This window comes from Polypterus senegalus, chromosome 1 (genome assembly GCF_016835505.1).
Source record: "Polypterus senegalus isolate Bchr_013 chromosome 1, ASM1683550v1, whole genome shotgun sequence".
Classification (NCBI taxonomy): Eukaryota; Metazoa; Chordata; class Cladistia; order Polypteriformes; family Polypteridae; genus Polypterus; species Polypterus senegalus.
The window spans coordinates 41,994,971-42,018,322 of NC_053154.1; the positions used below are offsets into that span (position 1 = coordinate 41,994,971).

The 23,352-nt window shown below is 41.2% G+C and overlaps 1 protein-coding gene across 2 annotated transcripts in view; it reads right to left on the minus strand.

The window, feature by feature from the left end:
- The window catches only part of rem2 (RAS (RAD and GEM)-like GTP binding 2), a 34,326-nt gene extending 11,820 nt beyond the window's left edge, over positions 1 to 22,506 (minus strand). The window contains exons 1-3 of one of the 2 annotated variants that reach the window (XM_039747996.1): positions 22,210 to 22,506; positions 18,312 to 18,644; positions 15,962 to 16,035 (exon numbers count right to left, since the gene is read on the minus strand). In XM_039747996.1, the coding sequence (XP_039603930.1) occupies positions 15,962 to 16,035; positions 18,312 to 18,644; positions 22,210 to 22,231 (429 nt within the window). In that variant the 5' untranslated portion in view covers positions 22,232 to 22,506. Of the gene's footprint in view, positions 1 to 15,961; positions 16,036 to 18,311; positions 18,645 to 21,199; positions 21,519 to 22,209 lie in introns of those variants that run through there. The other variant, XM_039748004.1, reaches the window with a different exon arrangement.
- Positions 22,507 to 23,352: the final 846 nt, after the last annotated feature.

Here is a 23,352-nt window from a genome sequence, read left to right on the forward strand (position 1 = left end):
TCAGTAAAATCTATCTATCTATCTATCTATCTATCTATCTATCTATCTATCTATCTATCTATCTATCTATCTATCTATCTATCTATCTATCTATCATGTAGTACCTTTTATCTATCTATCTATCATGTAGTGCCTTTCACATCTATATATCTATGATATATAGTGCCTTTCCTATCTATCTATCTATACTCGTTAGTTTTTTAACCATAGGTCATGCTTTTAATATTCTGTTTGATTGTTTCTTGCCTGTTTCATTGTAAAATGCTTGTTTTCAGTTTTTTGATTCAAATGCTCACATTTGTTTGTCTGGCCATATGTTTATGTCTTTCTGTTTTCCAATCAACTCTTTAAACAATACCACTACTGACTGTTGTCTCCTAATATTTCAAAGAAGCCCTTTGCTATTATGCAATTGGTAAAAACAGCAAATACTCATGAGGTGAAGACCTAGTGTGATACTACAATTACAATGATTTGCACCTACAGTAAATCTGTTTTGGAGCTTGGTATTTGTAAATACATCATGCAAACCAGTGAACAGAAGTGGAGTTCTGCACTTATGTTTTCTAGAGGAAAAAGGGAAATAAGCCTGTAGCTTGAGGGACGGAAAGTATGCAGTGCCCCACACGTAAAAAGTTCAATCACTTAATTCGTACAACTTTTGAACCATAAAAAAGAACATCCAGACAATGCACGCTCTATGTAACGCTGTTTGAAGGAGTAAAAAACATTTATTCAAGACTGTCGGAATTTCTTGGCTACATGTAAAGGTGAACTTTAAGCATCATCAAAGCCTCTCCTTCTCACTGTCTGAGGTAGCTTCAGTGTGTTAGTGAAATAAAGCAAACATTCTGAGCTGAAATGCTGCCATGGGGTCCCCTTTTCACAAATGAAAGTGGTATTTGGACAGGTATATGATTTTTTATTTTTCATTTATTTACGTAATGATCAAACATTCTGAAGAAAAATCATATTTTCAGATCAAGGTAGCTTTTAACATGGATTATCATGTATTCATTTCCTAAATGATTAGATTATGGTGGGGGGGGGTTCTTGGTTTTTAACATCACCTACTTTAACAATGCCTCTGACACATTAAAAAGACATTACTCTGAAATTAGTCGCTATTTAAATAGGATAATTATTCACTGCTACGAGAATTCTTCTTCTGTTGTTTTCAGCCCTTGACTCTCTCTGGCTATGATGTAGCGGACAGTTCATGTTTTTTTTTTTTCCTTTTCATTCAGATTTTTTGTTACTTTTGCATTAACATCAAAATGTCATCATTAGCACAGATCATCACCAGTGGTCAATCAACTCCAAATATGATGAATACTGAGAAATATTTCCAATTTAATCATCAATGATTTCATGTCTTTTTTTGTTTTTTACTGAAAATGATGCTTCTATCTACACAGCAGTAACTCTCCTTTGCACGTAACCCGATCCTCTTACTTCTGCATCTACCAGGGACACACAGAAAAGAATGCATAAGATTTATAAAAAAAAATCTTTGTAGGAAATTTCTATTTGTATCATCATGATATAATTTGCAGGACATAGTGAAATAAGCATTTGAACTAAACACATTTTATTTATTCATATCTTTATTTTAAAACGTATACCTTATTCATTTTTTCATGATATTGTGGTTGGTTTTGTTTCATGAACATTTGAAGGCAAAGTAACAGTCAGGCAAACAGACCGTTCATTTTCATGTCTTCTCAACTCTTGTGTTATTTGTTATTATATAAAATCCAAAATTATGAACTTCCATCGATAGAAGTACTGTATATACAGCATGGTGAAGACCTAGTGTGATACTACAATTGCAATTCTACATCAATACTCTGCATTTTCCAATATAAATACTGTGAGTAGCTCATATAAAGCGCATTTGTTTTAGAGACATTAAAAATACTCCTAACATTATCTGAAAAAAAAATAGAAAATTAAACAAAAATGTTAATTGAGCACATTACAAGGGTGTATTGACTAAATGGTAAACTAGCAGTGGGTATCTGATTTATTTTGTTCAAAAGAAATGTGGCGTACTGCGAGAGACCAACTGACCTGGAGAAGTATTGCCCGTATATACACTCAAAGTCTGCAGTACCAGGACTAAGGCCAATGCTGTCTGTGAACACTGACTCCAGACCAAACATTCACCCACTCAAAAAGTGGCAAAGGCTTATGCACAAAAATGGCCAAGGGAAGACCCAGCCTTCAGTCGATTATTCTAAAGTGCTGATCACATATACTCTACATACTGTATTGCCATAATGTATATGTGGCAGACGGCCGGGACCCATGCCCAGCCAGGATGTCCCTTTGGCATTGGATTTTGGGGAACAGCCATGGGATGCACATTACGTCTCCCAGAACACTTGGTGGCAGCCCCTCTGGGTTGCATCGGGGCCACAATTATGTTATACTGGAGCTCATCCCTGTGGAGCTCCGTGGCCACCACCAGGGGAAGCCTGTGTGGGCAGGAAGTGCAGCCAAATTAGGCCAATTACCACCTGGAGCACTTCTGGGTGGGCTATAAAAGAAGCCTACAGCCACCAATCAAGGTGCCAGAGTCGGGAGGAGGAGGATGAAGCTGCCTGTGAGGAGTGGAGGAAGAACTTGAGTATTTTGGTGCTTTGATTTTGGGTTTGTGTGCTTGTGCGGGACTGTGTTGTACCTGTGGTACCCGGGGAAGATGTGCCCTACAGGTGAAGACAAATAAATCACTTTGTGTTAATTTTACACATGCCTCCGTTGTCAGTCTGTGTCAGGTTGGGCGCCTATATAGCGCCGTTCACAGTATAACAATAAAGATCATTTAGGTCTTGTCACCTTAGCCTCACTGTTCTTGAATAACAGTAGAAACTTAGATGTGACCTTTTGTGTTTGCAATTTGAACACTGCAGTAGGTCTTGGTATATAAGACATATTTATTATTATCCATTATTTAGGAAACAGAACATAAAACACAACCCAATCAAGCAAATGAAAATCACATAGCCGGTAGAGTAGTATGATCCAAAGACAATCTATGAAATTTGGAATGCAAGCCCCTTCCAAAATGAAGTAAAACCAGAAGGTATTTCTGCATCAAAGGCCAGTCAGGGGCAGCACCTTCAGATGTGCCAAATAAGTAACGAGCTACCCTAATAATTTATTATGAAAATGTTAATCACAACCATCAACTTTGATCTCTTAAGCAATTTCCAATTTTCCATCCAAGGCTCGGTGTAATTTGTTCATTAGAGAAATACGGCTTTATGTTGTTGTCAAATTTGTCTTTGTGCCGGCTGCTGGATGCTTTTTCTGATTGAGATTAGCTAACACAATTGGCCATATTGTCATGCCAAAAATAAAACAGTGAATAAAATAAAAAGGTTAAGAGGAGTCATAGCATATTTACTTTAGAATTATATTAATGAGTTCTTGACAACTTCTGGATAAAATGCTGAACAGGTCCTTTTAAAGAGAATTACATTTTTTTTTACATTGGAGATAACACGGAACATCCCTTCCCCTCTGAGTTATTGTGAATGGAGTGGGGTTGTTCCTGACTTCATGCTGATAGTGTGGTATCCAGTAGGACAGAAGAACTGATTCAAGGTCATCCCATCTGGTATTACTCCACACATTGCTGTTATAATGTTAGCAGTGATTTTAAATCCAATCTATCTGAGAGATACAGTATGCAAATACTTAATGGTTCTAAGGTAAAACATTCCCAAAACACGTGACCTAACGGTGCAGGCATTCACAGGTTACATCTTGCCCTGTCTACATTTTAGGCAAATTTCAATGAGATATGTGTGATTAACATTTTTTGTATAATTATGGCATGCTTAGCAAATGGGTGAATTCCATTCCTCCTCTAAAGATTTAATTGAGTGCTTGAGATCTGTAACACTACTTTTGAATTTGGGTACCCACAACACACTTACCCATTGATATCTGATTGATGATGACATTGTGTTGTGTAGTGCCAGAAAAACGGAAGTGGAGCGAAAGATGGAAGAATACAGAAAGGCTTTGAAAGATAGAGGATGAGGTTAGGAGCACACACTGATACAGTGCATTGCCGCACCCACCACACGACAAACCAACTCAGGATCCAGATTCGGACCCGAGTGCAGCCATGCAACAGGTGATACCTCAGCACCACACTAGAGGACTGAAGATAAATAGGAAGAAGACAGAATACCGGTGATCAGGATCCTTAAGTTAGCCTGCAGGGAGAGGTATTGAAAAGTATGAATGAATTTAAATATCTAGTATCAGCGGTAGCCTGACATGGAAACCTAGAGGCAGAAATAACCCATTAAGTTGAGTGAGGATGGAACAATTGGAAGAAAGCATCAGGAGTATTGTGTGATCGAAGAATTAAGGCAAAGGTTAAAGGTAAAGGTTTTAAGACAGTAATAAGACCAGCAATGATGTATGGAGCTGAGATATGGGCAGTAAAGGGAGCGCAGGAGAAGAACTGGTAACACTTTACATTAAGTGTCCATAATTACACTGTAACTACTATGTAACTACCTATACCTATAAGTACAGGGTGGTCCAGATCTAATTATGCAATTATCATTACGCTATAAGTTATTAAGTTTATTATATAGAAAATCACCCGAAAAATTCCGGACCATCGAGAAGTTTGCAAACTGATGACATAAAGAATCGTTTTCACGCCAAACTGGAATCGTCCCCGCATAAATCAAAGTCATCCAGATGATCTGGATCTGCATAATTAGATTTGGACCACCCTGTAGAGTGTAACTATCAGTTATTACTCCGTACTTGCTGTGAAATACAAAGCTAATTACTCGGTTGTTGTTGTCATTCCACAGTTTATATAAATACAGTGTAACAATTTATCACTGATCCAAAAACAAGTGTACTTGCATAGTTACGATGTATCTGTACTTTCAAATTGTAATAAATCATCAGAGTATGTAACTACAACTATGTAATAGATGTTCCATGGTCTGGGCAATTGTAATAGAGAATTGCAGTGATAGCTGCACAGGTTTTCGATGATATTTCAAGATCTTTTGTAAATGGTGAAAACACCTTTGCAAAATGGTTAACGCTTTTTCCCAAAATCTAGAGAGGCACCTCCTTGACATGTTTTGCTTACACAAGCATTTGTCACATAGTTGTAGTTACATACTCTGATGATTTATTACAATTTGAAAGTACAGATACATCGTAACTATGTAAGTACACTTGTTTTTGGATCAGTGATAAATTGTTACATTGTAATTATATAAACTGTGGAATAACAATGACAACTGAGTAATTAACTATAACGTTACTTTGTATTACACAGTAAGTATGGAGTAATAACTCATAGTTACACTGTACTTATACAGGTAATTACATAGTAGTTACAGTGTAATTAGAAATGACAATGTTGAGATGATTGTGTGGAGTTACTAAAAAAAGGACAGAATAAGTAATAAGACAATCAGAGGTAAAACAAAAGTGGGAGAAATTTCTAAGAAAAATGAGGTGGTTTTGACATGTGATGAGGGCAAAAGAGTGATGGGAATAGAAGTAGTGGGGAAGAGAAGGTGAGGGAGGCCAAAGCGGAGTAAAAGAAGACCTGAAGGAAAAGGGCTTGACTGGCGGGGAGGTGTAGGACCAAACTATTTGGAGAAGGTTGATCAAGCACATCGACCTCATATTGAAATAAGAAAAGATGAAGAGGAAGAAGAAGAAGAAGAAGAAAGTAGGAAGTGTGGAAAGGGTAAATTACATCTTTATTAAGATTTGTGACATATTTTTCTTCTTTTTTTATGTTTTTTGAGATGGCACTATTGCTGTCCTAATTGCAACTCCTAAATGTTTTAGACAGCAGATGAGAATCTGTGACAAGTTTACAGAATTTACAGCCTTGTGACAGTGCGTCCTCTGTCTGCCTCAGTGCAGCGTGTGCTTTTTTGAAAGTGAGATACTGTGTCAAGTAAAGGTTTGTTGCATGTATGCTCACCGTTGTGCTGTCATAATTTTTGTATCATCAATCACTCCTTCCTTAACTCTTTAGGGAGGATGTCGACTTTTGTCGACACAAGGGGTTGAGGATGGATATATGGGGCAGAGGGCAAAAGAAAGCTGTAAATGTTGATAAAACTCACCGTTACATTATAGGTAGACCCTCTTTGCTCGGAGAACAATTAGACTCGTTGATTTGACGATGAAACCCTGTGTGTTTGTGAGTAGCATAGAGTAAGCAATGTCTAGAATGGCATCGACGTTGGGTGAGAGACAGATTGATACTTTATTAATCCCAAGGGGAAATTCACATAATCCAGCAGCAGTATACTGATACAAAAAAAATCAATATTAAATTAAAGAGTAATAAAAATGCATGTAAAAACAGACAATAACTTTGAATAATGTTAGTGTTTACCCGAAGGGTGTAAATAAAGAGTCGCATAGTGTGGGGGAGGAATGATCTCCTCAGTCTGTCAGTGGAGCAGGACAGTGACAACAGTCTGTCATTGAAGCTGCTCTTCTGCCAGGAGATGACACTGTTCAGTGGATTCTCCATGATTGACAGGAGCCTGCTTAGTGCCTGTTGCTCTGCCACAGATGTTAAACTGTCCAGCTTCATTCCTACAATAGAGCCTGCCTTCCTCACCAGTTTGTCCAGGTGTGAGGCATCCTACATCTTTATGCTGCCTCCCCTGCACACCACCGCGTAGAAGAGGGCACTCGCCACAACTGTCTGGTAGAACATCTGCAGTATCTTATTGCAGATACTGAAGGACGCCAGTCTTCTAAGAAAGTATAGTCTGTTCTGACCTTTATTACACAGAGCATCAGTATTGGCAGTCCAGTCCAATTTATCATCCAGCTGCACTCCCAGGTATTTATAGGTCTGCAGCCTCTGCGCACAGTCACCTCTGATGATCACGGGGTCCATCAGGGGCCTGGGCCTCCTAAAATCCACCACCAGTTCCTTGGTCTTGCTGGTGTTCAGGTGTAAGTGGTTTGAGTCGCACCATTTAACAAAGTCCTTGATTAGCTTCCTATACTCCTCCTCCTGCCCACTCCTAATGCAGCCTTCCTAAAGCAAAATACTCAGTGCATATCATTTCTTTCTTTATTTATTTTTTGCATATTATTGCTGAATATTGCCCTGATTTTAATACAAGTGATGTGGATATTGAAAATGAAAGTCAGGTGCTTGCATCAGCTGATCATAGTGCTGGACACGCTCGTGCAGTGGACACGCCAATGAAAACGTTTGCCCTGGGAGGACTACACAGACATCGATCTGCGGGAGCAACTGGACTTCACCAAACGATGTGTCCTGCTGGTGAACACTACGGATTAGCAGCCACTTGACTACTTCAAGCTGTTTTTTATACCAGAAAGTATTACATATATAATAAGTATGTTAATATGCATACCTTAGGGGCTCCTGGAACATAAAACAGAGTGACAATGTTGATTTATGAGTGAAACCATTGCTTTGTGTGCTTTTTAGAAAACTGAGTTTTTTGGAAAAATATTTAGCCCTGGGACAAAAGGAAGAAAAAATAATTAACCCTTAAAGAGTTAAATAAAAACGTCTCCTCCGCCCCAGAAACAATCGTAAAATACAAAGCAAGAGCGAGAACACTAGAATAGGGATTATTCTCATTATGAAAGTTATAATAAAGTTGTGAATTTCCCCTTGGGATTAATAAAGTATCTATCTATCTATCTATCTATCTATCTATCTATCTATCTATCTATCTATCTGTCAGTGACAGTGGTGAAAGTGGTTGCTCTGACTGGAGATATGGCAGGACTGAAGGGTCAAGCAGACTTTCTCCAGGCCCTTCAGGCCTACACTGCTCTCTATTTCAGCATTGACTGGTGGGGACACCTTGCAGAGGTGACTTGATTGTCACTGTGATTCATCAGAGAGGTGGAAGGTAGCAAGGCCGAGCTGCTCAAGAACCTGTAGGTAAGACCTGTAGACCAGAAAGACTTCAGCTTGTAGCCATAGTGGAAATGATGAACTCTGACCCAGTTAAGAGCCGTACAATTTGGGCCATCACCCTAAGCTTCTGATCAAAGTGTGACATCATCATTTCCTGGTGTTCCGAGCCCATATTTCACTGAGGCGTTGAGGAAGAGTGGGCAGCCTCAAGAGGAAGTCGCAGCTCACAGCCTCACATAGGCTTTTCTGGGTCATTCAAAGTCTTGTGAGGAGAAGAACACATTTTTGACAGTATTGTCATGGAAACACACCTCTGAATTACACGTCCATGTCTTGGTTTTGGTTTGAATATCAGATTGCTGTTACTTGCATCCTTAAGTCACAATACAGTTCTGAAAAAGACATTTTACATGTAATTTACTTTTAAAGGAGGCATGCTTTGAGTTATATTACACACATTTTTGATGTGAGATTGTCAATATGTATGCTCACTGTAGCAATAATAAAAACTTCAAGCCGAGAACTCGTATCATGCAAAGGCACATTGATGGTAACGTATGTATGACAACAATCTGTGCATTTTATGATCTGTAATTTAAAGTGGCGTTTCTGGATTGCAGAAGCTCCTTACTTACACCTGTTTACATGTTTGATGTCATTTGAGCTGTCAAAATCAAAAAAAAACAGGAGCTTTAAGAAAAGTCCAGACAGCCAAAGTCTATACTTGAATGGCAGAAACATAGCTACAGTGGAGTCTTTAAAAGTCAGTGGATCATTTGTCAAGATTTAAGGGAAATCAGTCAGTAACAAAATTGTACCCAAAAGATCCTGAAGCAGAAGTGCACTCAGATGCTAAGTTACCGTAGTAAGTCATTCCTACAGTCAAATACTCCTTTGCCTTGGTAAGTCATTCCCTTACCTTGCAAAAAAGTTTGGACATGTTACAAAAGGCGCATCTATCTTTTATAACATGGCCACCATGACGTCACACATTATTTAACGGCGTACTGCACAATAACGTGTAGTGAATACACTTGACTTGAGCATTCCTAGTTTTCATCCTCTTTCTGTCTCTTCGGTTGCTCAGAGGTTGATGCGCTTGCTACTTCCTGAGCAGCTCTTCTTTTCTCCACCCTAGCGGCCCGCTGCTTCTCTTCTATGGTTGGCATTTTTTCACGTTAAAACTGATTAAGTTAGTTTTTGTGTTGCAATTACTTAGTACGTTTTCTTTAATTTTTCACTTAAGCTGGCACTTAAGTCTTCAATCTGCCTCAAGAATGATTTACGATATGAAGAGGTAGGGGAAGTGACGGCAAAGGTGGTAGGGAATGAGAATGGCACCCGTACTCATGCGCCACCCTGCTGGCTGCTGCCAAGAGTTGATTCTACAATAAAATAAAATGAGTAATAACCTTGGAGGTCAACCATCACCACAAAAGCGGATAGTAGACGTCACGTAGTATACTGTATGTGTACCAAATGTCAGGTCAATAGATCAAATGGTTTGGAAGCTACAGGTGATTTAAAGTCCTGGACAGACAAACGGACAGCCACGGTAGCGTATTATATAAGAAGATGGGCATCAGAGCAACCATACTCCACAAGATGGTGATGCCCTTATATATTGGAAATACGTGAAACAGCAGCACCCAAAAAAGGAATTCCCAAAATAGCAATGGTCATTACAACACTGAAATAATGGTAAAATAATAAATAAAAAATAGTGGCTCATTTGCATAATCCTGACAGCTGTTACAAACTGCATCCCCAACACTCTACAGCGCGATGCCACCTGAATATCCCTGAGTCCCTGTGAAGATTATACTGTATATATACTGTATATCTATTATAAAAAAAATCTTGGGAAGGCAGACTAGGGAGACGAGACGTGATCTTCTCAGAAGACAACTTGAAGTCCCGCGAGAGACACTTTAACTTGCTCCCAGCTCTTAAAACAATGACAAGCGACAAGCAGAACACGCAGCACGCCAGCAGCAGAAAGACAGCAGATGATCCAACGGCATCTCCTTAGCATGTGTTCAGCCGCCCCCCCCCTTCACAACACGAGCAGCGTTATACGTCCTGCGAGAAAGAGATGTAACCACGCCTGGGTCCGGAAATAACGCGCAAGTAATGTTTTTACAAAAGTTTTTAAAGTAAAAGTGAAAATAATGCATATGTAACAATTCCCATGAAAATAACAATCTCTTTAAATTGTATATCTGGTAAACCAAACCCGGGGGTGGGCGAGTGAAACAAGCAGGGGGTGGAGCCCCCTAGTATATATATATATATATATATATATATATATATATATGTAAAATCAATCAAAAGTTAATCTCACAACCAAAATTACAAACCATGCCAAGCTGTAATCTACCAGCAGTACAAACAGCACTCATACACGTGTTCTCCAGTCACTAACAATGAACATCTACTTGTTTTTAACTAATTTCAAAAATCACTTGGGGCATCACAAAAAAATAACATGCTTTGCCCTAAGCTATATTTCATAAAAGCATGAATCCAACAATATAACTGTTTTTGTAATGATACTGTATTACTATTTAGTGCAAATTCAAAACAAACAAAAAACACAGGAAAAAAAATCAGAACCTTCCATCGATGCATTTTGCGAGTTCTCCTTTTTCAGGGCACAGGAGTAATGGGGCCTATCCCAGCAGGAGCTAAGTCTGGATGGGGGATGGGGGGGCTGTTTCCTGGCATAAATGGGCTACATGCCTACTTGGGGCCTCATAACCCACTCAGAAAATAAAGGGAATGGGTCTGGTGGAATAAAAGGCTAGAAGTGGCCATGGGTGGTATATAAGGAAGTGGACATGGCACAGATGATTGACACCACTAACTCACAGCACTCGAACCCCACTCCAATTCTTGGCTCCTCATGTTTGTGTGGGTTTCTCTATCACAGCCCAAAAACACAAACGAAAACTTTGATTTCTGGCACTGAACTGGACAAGTGAGAATGGGGTGTGTGTGCTGACCATGGCCATTGTTGTATTAGAGTGTGACCAGTATCATCATAACCACTCTGAGCTGAGATCTTCACTTGCCTGTATGAAAATCTAAATGGTAAGATGTGCACTGTTATATAAACAAAGACAAAATCGTATAATTTGTGCAATGTTTACACTGAGTGTCTTGTAAAATTGTAGAGTTATAATTTTATTGTATAAAAGAAGACTGTGCAGGTGTGCTGGTAAATAAAACGGTCTTATTGTAATCCCGATGCATGCTTATCATCTTCAAAATGACATTAGTAAATAATAGTCCACTAGAAGAATGACAAATGCACTCTTCCATAATCCAATCTGCTATATCCTAACTACAGAGTCACAGGGGTCTGCTGGAGCCAATCCCAGCCAGCACAGGGCAGGAAACAAACCCTGGGCAGGGCACCCACACACCAAGCACAATTTAGGATCGCCAATGCACCTAACCTGCATGTCTTTGGGAGGAAACCCACGCAGACATGGGGAGAACATGCAAACTCAGGGAGGACCCGAGACGTGAACCCTGGTCTCCTTACTGCGAAGCAGCAGCTCTACCCACTGTGCCACCCTCTTCCATAATATCTCTACATAATATCTTTTTCTTTGCACTTCATCATCACTCAAGAACATTCCTTAATATTTGGCGTTTGCAAAATATCAGATTGCAGCCATCAAGGTTACACTGAAAAGCACAGCACTGGTCACCCCAAACTCACTCTTGGGGCTCCCGGGTGGCTCCACTTCTGTTTTTTGTTTTTATTTTTTTGGACTCCTAGCTTAATTAAGTAAGGTTTTATTTCCTATTTTCTATGTTATGTTTTTAAATTATGAGTTACAAAACTAAGTTTGGTGCATTTGTATTTATGTATGTTATATGGGGATAATTGAGTGGGTTTTTAAATCATCACCATCATCCTGCTTCAACATCATCATTCTTTTCCTCTGCTTTTCCAAATGTTCTGTGTTTTTAAAGCCATTCATTTCTAACAAGCATCTTAGAGGGTCGGACGCTCAAGCATCTGCAGACTTTCAGCATTTAGGGGTGCATGGCGGGGTGTCTGTGCTGCTCTGCTTGTTGTTAATTGTTATCATTGCCATCATCATACGGCAGAATACACAGAAAAAAAGTCAAATGAAAGAGAAAACAGAGATAAGCATTCAATGTTACAACAAAAATACAAATATTTCTAAATGTCTTAAAAATGTAAAAATCACAATGCTGGGATTTTCTGAATGTAGAAAAAAAGAAGAGGAAAATGAGATCAATTTGAGGTACCGTAAATGACTTCCATATTGGGAAACTGATTGGAATAAAAACCCAGGGCCACGGGGTCCCCAGGACTGCTGTACAGCATACAGTTAGAAGAAGTGCTTTTAAATTCAGGCATCTCGCAGGTCCACTTACAACACAGGTTCTTACCTTAGAGCAGGGGTCTCCAACTCCAGTCCTGGAGAGCTACAGTGGCTGCAGGTTCTCATTCTAACTCTTTTCTTAATTAGTGACCAGTTTTTGCTGCTAATTAACTATTTCCCTTTATTTTAGTTGACTTTTCGTCAGACTCTGACCACTGAATTGAGTCTTTTTTCCTTAAACGGCAAGTCAAGTTAAGTCAAGTTGGGGAGCATGCACTGGCACAGCGTGTTGGCGCACCCACTACACGAAGAAACAGCTCGGGATCCCAGTTGGCAACCCCCTAGGCAGACACGTGGTCCAGTCCCACCCTCCAGAAATTACCCTCTATCTGCCGCAGGCAGGTGTTACATGGGCGACCCCTTGGCTTGGTCCAGCCCCTCGGGTCCCCAACAATGAGGATCCTGTAAGCCTGATCACCCTCTGGGAAACGCGGCACATGGCTGTAGTGCCGAAACTGATGCTCTTTCACAATGCAGGTAATGTGCCTCATTCGGGACTCCATGAGCAACCGCTCATTCAACACAAAGTCAAACCAACGGCACCCAAGGATTTTCTGGAGAGACACAATACCAAAGAAGTCCAGTCTTCGTCTCATGTCACTGGATAGCGTCCATGTCTCTCAACCATATAGCAAGACGGTAAGCACTAGGACTGTAAAGAGATATCGGGAGCGCCACACACCCCTTTCCAGTGACCTCATGACCCCCCATGCTCTCCCAATCCGTCTACTGACTTCACAGGAAGAGTCAGCAGAGACATGAATGTCACTGCCAAGGTAACTAAACCTCTCAACAAGGTCGACACTCTCTCCGCAAACAGACATGCTGCTGATGGCCGTGCCCAAGAGGTCATTAGAGGCCTGGATCTTGGTTTTTATCAGGACACTCGGCACCTAAACATAAATTTGATGTGGACTGAGCCAACAGATGACCAACTAAGTTGAGGCCTCAAAACTCTTCTTCAACTTCATTCAGTTTCTTAACTTGAAGCCAATTCTCGTTGCTAATTAAACCCATTATTTAATTCCATGGCGCTCATTCTGCCATGAAGACATTTCCAGAACTGTTGATTTTCTTTTATTAAGAGCGCCGTTAAAAGGTTTTGTGGACCTGAGCAGATCAACATTACTGAGGCCTTCATCTTTCTTTATTTTCAGTTATTGTGTGATGGAGGCAGGTTATTGTTTATGTGTTACTTTATTTTGTGTCTTAACTCTTTCAGGGCTGATGTCGACTTTGTCAAAAGGAGGAGTTGACGATGGTAATCTACTATAACCTGTGACAAAACCAACTGTCATGACTCTGACTCTGACTCTTGCTAGAAGGAAAGTTAGCTTCATTGGTTTGACCAAGATTTCCTGCGCTTGTGTGAGTAGTAAGGCACAAACAACAGCAAAAATGGCACTGACATCTAGCAAGAGATCAAAGTGAATGCATAAAGCAAACTACTGCGTGGACGACGTTTGGCCTATTATCTCTGAACTGGACTATGACTTGTCGGACTCTGATTTTGATACAAGTGATCGAAAACGAATGTGAGGTTCCAGCTTCAGTTGACTGGTCCCCAGCTAATCATGGTGCTCAACAGGTTCATGTAGCTGATACGCCTACGGCAATGTTCGCTAGGGAGGAGTGCCACTTAACGATGATAAGAGGTAGAAACCGTGATCGCTGCTGCTGCTGCCTCAGCCACGTGAAGACAGCTTGGCAGCAAGCCTGCCACACATTCTTGTCAAACTGACTGCAACAGCATGCAGCAACAGACGTTTTATATTGATTTCTGTGTGAAACCATTGCTTTTCAGAAACTGTTTTTTTGGAAAAAATATTCAGCCCTCAAAGAGTTAATATTGTTTGATTGCTAATTAAGGAAAAAATAAATAATTAAGGGGCCTGAGTCTTAAGTTGTGCATCAATTAAAATTAAGGCAAAGAGTTAATTAGCAGCAAAAACTGGTCACTAATTAAGAAAAGAGGGGGGGGTTGCCAACCGGGATCCCGAGCTGTTTCTTCGTGTAGTGGGTGCGGCAACACGCTGTGCCAGTGCATGCTCCCCAACTTGACTTAACTTGACTTGCCGTTTAAGGAAAAAAGACTCAATTCAGTGGTCAGAGTCTGACGAAAAGTCAACTAAAATAAAGGGAAATAGTTAATTAGCAGCAAAAACTGGTCACTAATTAGGAAAACAGTTAGAATGAAAACCTGCAGTAGCCACAGTAGCTCTCCAGGACTGGAGTTGGAGACCCCTGCCTTAAGGTATATCTCTGTTGGGGGTGAATGGATGCAGAAATGAAGGTGCAATAGATGTGGATGGCAGCTTGGGACTGGCACTAAGACAGTCCTGGCTTGTGAACCCCCTGGTGGCTGTTTTTTTGGGAGGTGGGTGTATTAGAGGTGTAACAGAACAAGATAGAGGACAGAAAGATATGGAAAAAGAAGATCCGCTGTGGCGACCTCTAACTGGAGTGGCCGAAAGAAGAAGAAGAAGGTGCATTAGAAGGAATATTTAAGCTGATAGCAGTGACGAAGTTACTGCTGCTGCACTGCTGCTGTATATTAGTGAAGTCCAAAATAGTTGCTATTAAGTGAACCATTGGGGTCTTATAGCTAAAGAAATGGAATCTTAAACTACAAGCGGGTCTTGTTCAAAAATCGGACACCACTTATTTTTAAGATTAGGGACCTACTCTAAATGTTTAAGGTTAAGGACCCTGGTGTACCCGGCCTTACCCCCACGAACCTTAAGTTCAGGCTTTGTAGTAGGGGTAGGCCAGTCTAAAACAAACAGCAACAAGGAGATGGCGTCTGCTTTTTGAACAAGACCCCTACAAGCTTCCAGCTTAAATATCGACTTGAGTGAACAAGCCACCAGATTTGTGTAAATAAACAAAAAAAATAATAATTCTAAACCTTTCAAACCCCTTGCTGCTGCACTTCATGCTTATGTACCATCTCTTCCAATGCCATTAAAGTGACTGGCAGGAACATCCGTGATTTTACTCTCACCTGAGGCCATACAGTTTCATTTGGCATGCATTAAAAAGTGATGAGGGTGACAGTGGCTAGCGCTGTGGCCGTAATGCTCCAGGGTCTTTGATTCAGATCTTTCTAAGGTTTGCTCGTAGTTGTGTGCATTTCTGCCTCGTATCCGAATGACGTGGGTCTCGGTTGATTCTGTATGTGCGAGTGTTCCCTGATTCTAGCATTTCTGATGGGATGATTTCATTTTTCGCTTTGATTCGTTCCTGTGTAGCCTGTTGTGTTTTGTCTTTATAGATGAATGCTCAGACTCATTTGACTGCGGCCTCTCCTGCTCCTCGTGCTCCTGTGTTTGTTTCCCCAATCTGCTCACCAGCTTGTTTCATGTTACTGCATCTGCCGGTATCCTGTCCTGCAACCCAAAATCTGCAATCCACAACATTAGTTCCGTCTGTTAAAAGTATACAGTAATCCCACATTCTGTGCAAAACAATCGGGTCTTTTCTATATCTGTAACTGATTTGGAACAAATAATTCAAAAAAATGAATAAAAAGTGGAAGTGGTTACATCTGCTTTTACCAATACAGTAGATTTTTATTTTGCAAGCTGCCCGTTACCTTTTTCCAGTCATCAATAAAAGTGATGGTGATGTCTTCATCGTCCATTAAAATGGTCTTTTCATAGCTGTCCTCTGGGTGGGAACCAACAGTCACAGAGCAGCAGGTGAAGAAAGGTGAGAAGGAAAGGAAAAGACAGTAAATGAACACATCATAGAGCACTGCAGGAATTCAACTCACCATTCAGTGCATCCAAGTAAAACTAGGCTTTGCTTTTTCATAAACTATTCAACTGAAATATTTGCCTTACCAACTGCCTCTACCATGAGTCATAAAGGAAGCCGTCTCCTGAACAGACAACCTGTGACAGCTCTTCTGCCTCCCTCTCTTTATCTGTGAAATCGAACGCTGCAAACAGTCCAAGCTGCCTGCTCTTCCCGTCTCACACAGACTGCGACGACAATCAGCTGACGCTAAGCAGAGCAGAGCGTGACAAAGCTCTCTCCAGCAGAGCACTATGACAGACACTTCCATTTTCCGTCAAACGTTGACAGCTTTTCCAGATCTGCTGAAAAATGACTGTCCATAGCAGCGCTCTACGGAGAACATTTGGTTGATGTTTAAGTTAGTCTGCAGTTTTCAAAGCGGCCCCCGTTGTAAAGCATAAAGACAAAAATATCACCCGTCCCATCTATGTCAGCAAGGATCGTGTTGGAATGGTCAGCAACTTTTGAGGTTCTTTGAGCCAATATCACTAAGGACCTAAATTAGGGTTAACGCGGCACAGCTATCTTCAGGAGAGCTCACCAATGCCTTTACACCCTTAGACATCAGAAGGATATCTCCATGTACGCTCGCTAACATCTGCAGCTGCACAGTGACGGCCATCCTCACCGGCGGCATTACACTCTGCTATGGCACCTGGTCAGCCTAGCAACTGCAAAGCACCACATAAAGTCTTCACACAACGTTACTGGCAGAGAGTTCCTTTACAGTATGTTCTTGACATACAGTATACACAGAAGTGCATGCTGCTTTAGAAGACCTTGTAAGCAGCATTATCACACACCGCTGCCATAATGGACCATTGGTATTCACGCAAGTACATTCAGTCAGCAGCAGTCAGAAGACCATTAGAACCAAAGCTACTCAACAGCCAGTCTAAGAGGTGCATCAGTGTTTCTTAAATATATCATTTGAGATCTCATTTAACGTAGGGTGTCGTATTGATTGTCTGCGTTTATGTCAGTAGCCTTTACGACATTCTGACCAGTAAGAGTTCCATTCCACTGCGTATACATAAGATAAAACTTGAATAATATCAATCCATCTTAATCCAGTTCAGGGCCTTCAAACCTAACCCAACAGCATTAGCCAGACTTTACTTCTGTAAAGGAGGGCCAGTCCATTATAGGCTAATTAAGAGTCGCCAGTTACCTACTGGGTGGCATGGTGCAGCAGTGGTAGCGCTGCTGCTTAGCAGTTACGAGACATGGGTTCTCTTCCTGGGTCCTCCCAGCGTGAAGTTTGCATGTTCTCCCCGTGTCTGCGTGGGTTTCCTCACACAGTCCAAAGACATGCAGGTTAGGTGCACTGGCGGTCCTACATTGTCCTTAGTGTGTGCTTGTGTGTGGGTGTGCCCTGTGGTGGGCTGGCACCCTGCCCTGAGATTTGTTGACTGGGTTTGGCTCCAGTAGACCCCCGTGACCCTGTGTTAGGATATAGCAGGTTGGATAATGACTGACTGACAGTTACCTACTCAACACAGGAAGGGCTGGGATTGATCCCACAATTCTGGAGCTATGAGGTAGTAGTAATACAACACTGTGCCAACCAGACTGGTAGTTTGAAGGGCTTAAGAAAAGCCAAGAAGATCGACTGCAGACTGTAAACGACTATAAAGTGTGTGAGAGCTGGTGTCATAGGGTAAGATTCATTTTGAAGTGAAGACAGAAAGAACCATGAACTGATTATTCATGGTATAATAATAGAGGTATTAATAGAATCTCGTAAATTTTAACATATACTGGCAAACATTTGGAGGTTCATTCTCAATCTGGTTTTTTTTCCATTACAGACCCACAGGGGACTGAAGCTTTCCCAGGTAGAATCAGCCATGCGGCACTGCAAAGCACACAAACCAAAGACACAAGTTAGAATCCATAATAAACCCTGCATTATCATGTGTTGTATATGTGGGAGAATACTACGAATATCTGGGAAAAGTCCATATGGATTCAGGAATAATGTTCAATCTCCTCAGACTGGGAAATGAACCCAGGGTTCAAAAAGCTGTGAGACAACAATGCTAACCACTGAGACACTTTTTGAAATTCCCTGATTGCTAAACCATTCAGCCCAATAACACTACATTTAGCAATGTCTATAATGCCGGAAAGATTGCATTCACCTGTGACATTTTCTGAGTCCACAGAGGTAGCTCTACCATTGTTTCCAGTAATGGCACAAGTCAGAGCCGTTTTTCCAACTCCACTTTCACCCAGCAGCAAGACTCGTATCAAACCATTGTTGGCCCAATCTGCTGAAGGAATTTCGCTCTTTCCGGCCACAATCGACTCTTCAGATGCCGACGAAAACTGGATTGGTGGTGGCGTAGGACCAGTAAGTTCAGGCGTCCAATCAAACTCTTCATTGACAACAGCAGACTCACGCTTTAATTGGTGCTTCAGGGGTAATGGAGTGCTGCCCCGTCGAATTGGGGGGGCACTGGAGAGAGTCATTTCTGTGAAAGATAGATAAAGTGCCACTTGAGCCACCCGTGAGCCACTCTGGTTACATGCAATGGCAGAGCAGTAGAGGACACAGTGTCTTAATCAAGAATCCAGCCATATTGTTTGCTAGATACAAACCTTCAAAATGATTTAAAGAAATCTGGGCATGAATTTGTAAAAGTTTACCGCAACTAAACGTATAATCTTAGGCTCCTATGACTTGTTCTGGCAAAATGTTTTCAAGGACAAGAAGCTTAATACAGTTATTGTAACAAATATGTCACCTTTAATTTCAATAGGAAACCAATTATCTATCTATCTATCTATCTATCTATCTATCTATCTATCTATCTATCTATCTATCTATCTATCTATCTATCTATTATATAGTGCCTTTCTATCTATCTATCTATTATATAGTGCCTTTCTATCTATCTATCTATCTATCTATCTATTATATAGTGCCTTTCTATCTATCTATCTATCTATTATATAGTGCTTATCTATCTATCTATCTATCTATCTATTATATAGTGCCTTTCTATCTATCTATCTATCTATCTATCTATCTATCTATCTATCTATCTATCTATCTATCTATCTATCTATCTATCTATCTATCTATCTATTTTTGTAGCCTAGTTTCTGTAGCACTGGTAGCCAAAGTCTATCCTGCATGATAGCAATGAGTACAAAGCAGACAGCACCACATGCCAGCATCTCTGTCCATCACAGTGTACAAGTTAAAACATTAAATTAATGTTCATCATTATGGTATTGGTAACTTTTTGACTAGTAACTTGCCCTTTATGTAAGGCATTTATTTCACATTTCTAAAAAAAAATCCATCATATTATCCATCCATCTGTGTCTGGAGCCTGTTTTTTCATGATCATAACTGTAGTGAGATTAAGGTTAATGCCAACAGCAACAGAGACAACCCAGAATTCTAGTCTTAGGTGAATGAAAACCTAATAAAATAAATTATTGTCTATCCATTTTCTGTACTCACTTTGTTCTAATCTGGGCCGCATGGAGTTAAACCCTGTGCTAATAGAAAACAGAAGACATAAAGCAATAATGAACATATCAGTCCATTACAGTGGACATACAGATTCATATAAACACCTCATACTTCCAAAGCACTTTTAATCTAATTTGAGAGCACAAAGAGGCTAAAGCCTATCCTAGCAGCACCAGATGAAGGCTGGGCACCAGTCCTTAGAAGACAAGTACATTTTCCATCCATCCATTTTCAAACCTGCTTGTCCTGAGCTGGATCACGAGCAAGCTGGAGCCTAACCCAGCAAGCACAGAGCACAAGACGATTATCTTAAATTCAAATACAATTCAACATTAGATAGATAGATAGATAGATAGATAGATAGATAGATAGATAGATAGATAGATAGATAGATAGATAGATAGATAGATAGATAGATAGATAGATAGATAGATAGGAAAGGCACTATATGATAGATAGATAGATAGATAGATAGATAGATAGATAGATAGATAGATAGATAGATCTAATTTGAATGTCTTTTTTCTAACAGGTAGACTCTGTATTGTGTCGCAGAATGTTAAACAGCACTGAAGAAACAGCCAAGTTAAGTACCAAGGTACCGCACTAGAATGTTTTTGTATTATTTTTTAAGGACTGTCAGTGTTTTACGATGGACTCTCTAGATACATATGGAATAGCAAATGCAGAAAATCGAGCCTTCCCTGGATAAGTGGGTTAGGAAGGTGGATGGAGGGATGGATGGATTACCAATCAAAAAACCTCACGAACAACACAATCCACATTTCATGATGTGCGTTTAAAATGGTGGAGTTAAAGAAGATTGTCCTAAAGAAGTATTAGGCGGCGATTAAATATAATGCGAGTAGAAGATGGACCACATCACTCGAAGGTAACTGCTAGAAGAAAGCACAAGTAGTAAGAAGCGTAGAGAAAGGAAACGTCCCACCCATTCTCGAAACCCGCTTTTCAAGTTACAGTCACACCGAGCTGTACTGTTTTTCTTCAGACAAATTCGAGACGCTAAATGATGTCCTTAAGAACTCTGGTGGACTCTCCTCAGCCTTGCAAGTGCTTTCTACATTCTGTAACACTGTGTATGGAATTGCATGCGTTGATCCTGAACCCAGCTGTGTAACATATAATACGTTATTGAGACACGCATCCTATTTTGTGACGCCGATAAACCCCCTTGATCTATAAATCTATAAAACCGTGCTCTTTATCGTTATTTTAATTTCACGCAAGTCCTAATTGTACGGGACCTCTTCACGACTCACTGTGCCCCCCGCCTGCACTTGTGGTGATGACATTTACGAACAGAGAGAGGCTTTAACGACTTAAGTCTTGTAGTAAAGCATTAAGGCACTGACCAATGCACATTGGATAGCCCCCGTTTTAAAGCGTGGTCATCGGAGCTTTTGAATTCTTAGTAAGACATAGCAAAGAGTTTGCAGAGGTATTCATCCACAGCAGTACCTGACTAATAGATGCGCCTACACAGGTCGTTCCTATTCCGACGTGTCGCCCGAACTCCCTTACCTGTTCTGTCCGTTTTGAACGAGGGCTCCACGATGACAGGTTTTCGGAGAGTCCCAGATGCGCGATCCTAGTCTGAGATCTTTCATCCATTCAGCAAACCCCTCTGCTTTTTGTGCAGCCTCCGGTGTGGTCGCTGCGCCTTCGTGTCGCCCCCTCTGCTCTTCTCGCTTTAAATCTACTGAAGCCGCTCCAATTGAGGAGCTTTGTCTTCTTAGTAATCCGCCTGCCCACCGTTTTTTTTTTTCATTTCATCTTTTCCCTACTGCTTTGCATTTGCCTTCCCGCTCTAGCTAGTTTTTTAGCATTAACGTCTAAAAGCAGCTTTGCAGCCGGCTGTGCCCAGCTTTTAGTTGCCATGGCACCGCGTCCCACAGATACCCAAGAGTGCTATCGCAGTCAGGAGTGCAATGTAAAAAAAAACACCGTTAAATACATATTCTGGATTATGAATGCAAACTGTTGAGTTAAAAACGCTTCGTGCGCTGATCACGTAATGGTTTAGGAAAAGGCACAATGCAGATGGTGGTGGCCGCGTTTCCACGACAACTGTAGCAGCTGCCTTCATTTTAAACTGACCTGTAACTAACATTGCGGGAAGCGCAGGTGGATTTTCAGCAGAAAACTGTGAATAGATAACTCATCCGAAGAGTGTGGGCAACTAAGAGATCCGCTCAGGATTAAACACCTCGAGGGGCTGAGAGGGCAGCGCTAGCAAACCTTCGACTGAAATAACGTGTCTTCGTCCTGCTGTTGCATATGATTATGAAGAACCGAGGCGCGTTATTGTATGCCCTGACTCTGGTGGGCGGATGCACAATGGAGTAACTCTAAGGTGTGTGTATATATATATATATATATATATATATATATATATATATATATATATATATATATATATATATATATATATATATATATATTGTATATCGATTGAGCAGACTGAAATCAAGTGCTATCGCCATGCAATCAAAACTACAATTACATCGCCTTTTTTGGTTTGCTTGTATTACCTGGGCTGTGTGATGAGTCCATGTCACCGTAAGGTAAAACATCTAATGAGACATCCTACGACTTCAGAGAGCAGCTGTAAACTAGAAGAAACGTCCCCGCACAGCTGATCAGCATAGAAAAGGGGGAGTGTCTGTGGGGAACAGCCGAGCAAATCCTCCTATCTACTGACCAACTCCTTAAAAGTGCCAGGATTAAGGATCACCGATGTGCCAGTCTCGCATTCCACTATTTAGATCGAGTGATGCTCAAACATCTGAGACCACCTCTTGACACCTAAACAAAAATCCACGCCTTCTATATTCGCTTCAGAACTTCTCCCGGCAGCACCGGACACAAGTCAAGAACCAATCCCCTTTCCGAACGGGAAGCCATTCTTCCGCTGGGCACACCGGTTTAGTTGCCCAGTAACGCGAGTGCACGTTAGTGGAGTCCCCGAAGGACACCCACACCGAAATGAGGGCGGGCTGGGACCGTGCAAACTCGAGGGTGTCAAGAGTGGAGCTGAGCGGTCCAGGACATTCTCACTTCACTGCGTCCACTCCCTTCAACAGCATCCTTGTCCCAAATATTCGCTCCACTCAGTTGCGGATTTAGGTATTGGCGAAATGGGTAGCAAGGGGGGTGGTGGGTGGTCTGGGATGTTGACAACAAAAAAATACTGGGAATTGTGGTTACGGGCTGAGCCGCTAAATTCATTAGGAGCGCCGTTTATGAAAGTTAAGGGGCGCGCGCTCCGTAAAGTCCACGTTATGCAAGAGGGTCGCGCGCTCCGGACACCAAGGAGGGAAATCGTCATGTCTAGAAATGCTGCTTGCCCGCCATCACCCGAGAGCTGCCATTTATGAAAGTGAAGGTGCGCGCTCAGGACACTGGTTTCTAAAGTCTTCCTAATACTGACCACCTGCTATGGACCGCCTGTTTCTCCAAATGGGCTTCGACCGGCACTGCCTCAGCTTTACGGATGTTGGTCGTTTGTGTTCCTTTAAAACAGAAGGTCGTCGTGATTTTATAAAATAGATGGACGAACACCGCATGTGATTTGACCTTCTCTTTGCCTCTTCGTTGCGATCGCCGGTGATGTCCACATTGGCGATATTATGAATTGCGTCAGGATGCCCTGGAGTACACCAGCCAACCATCCA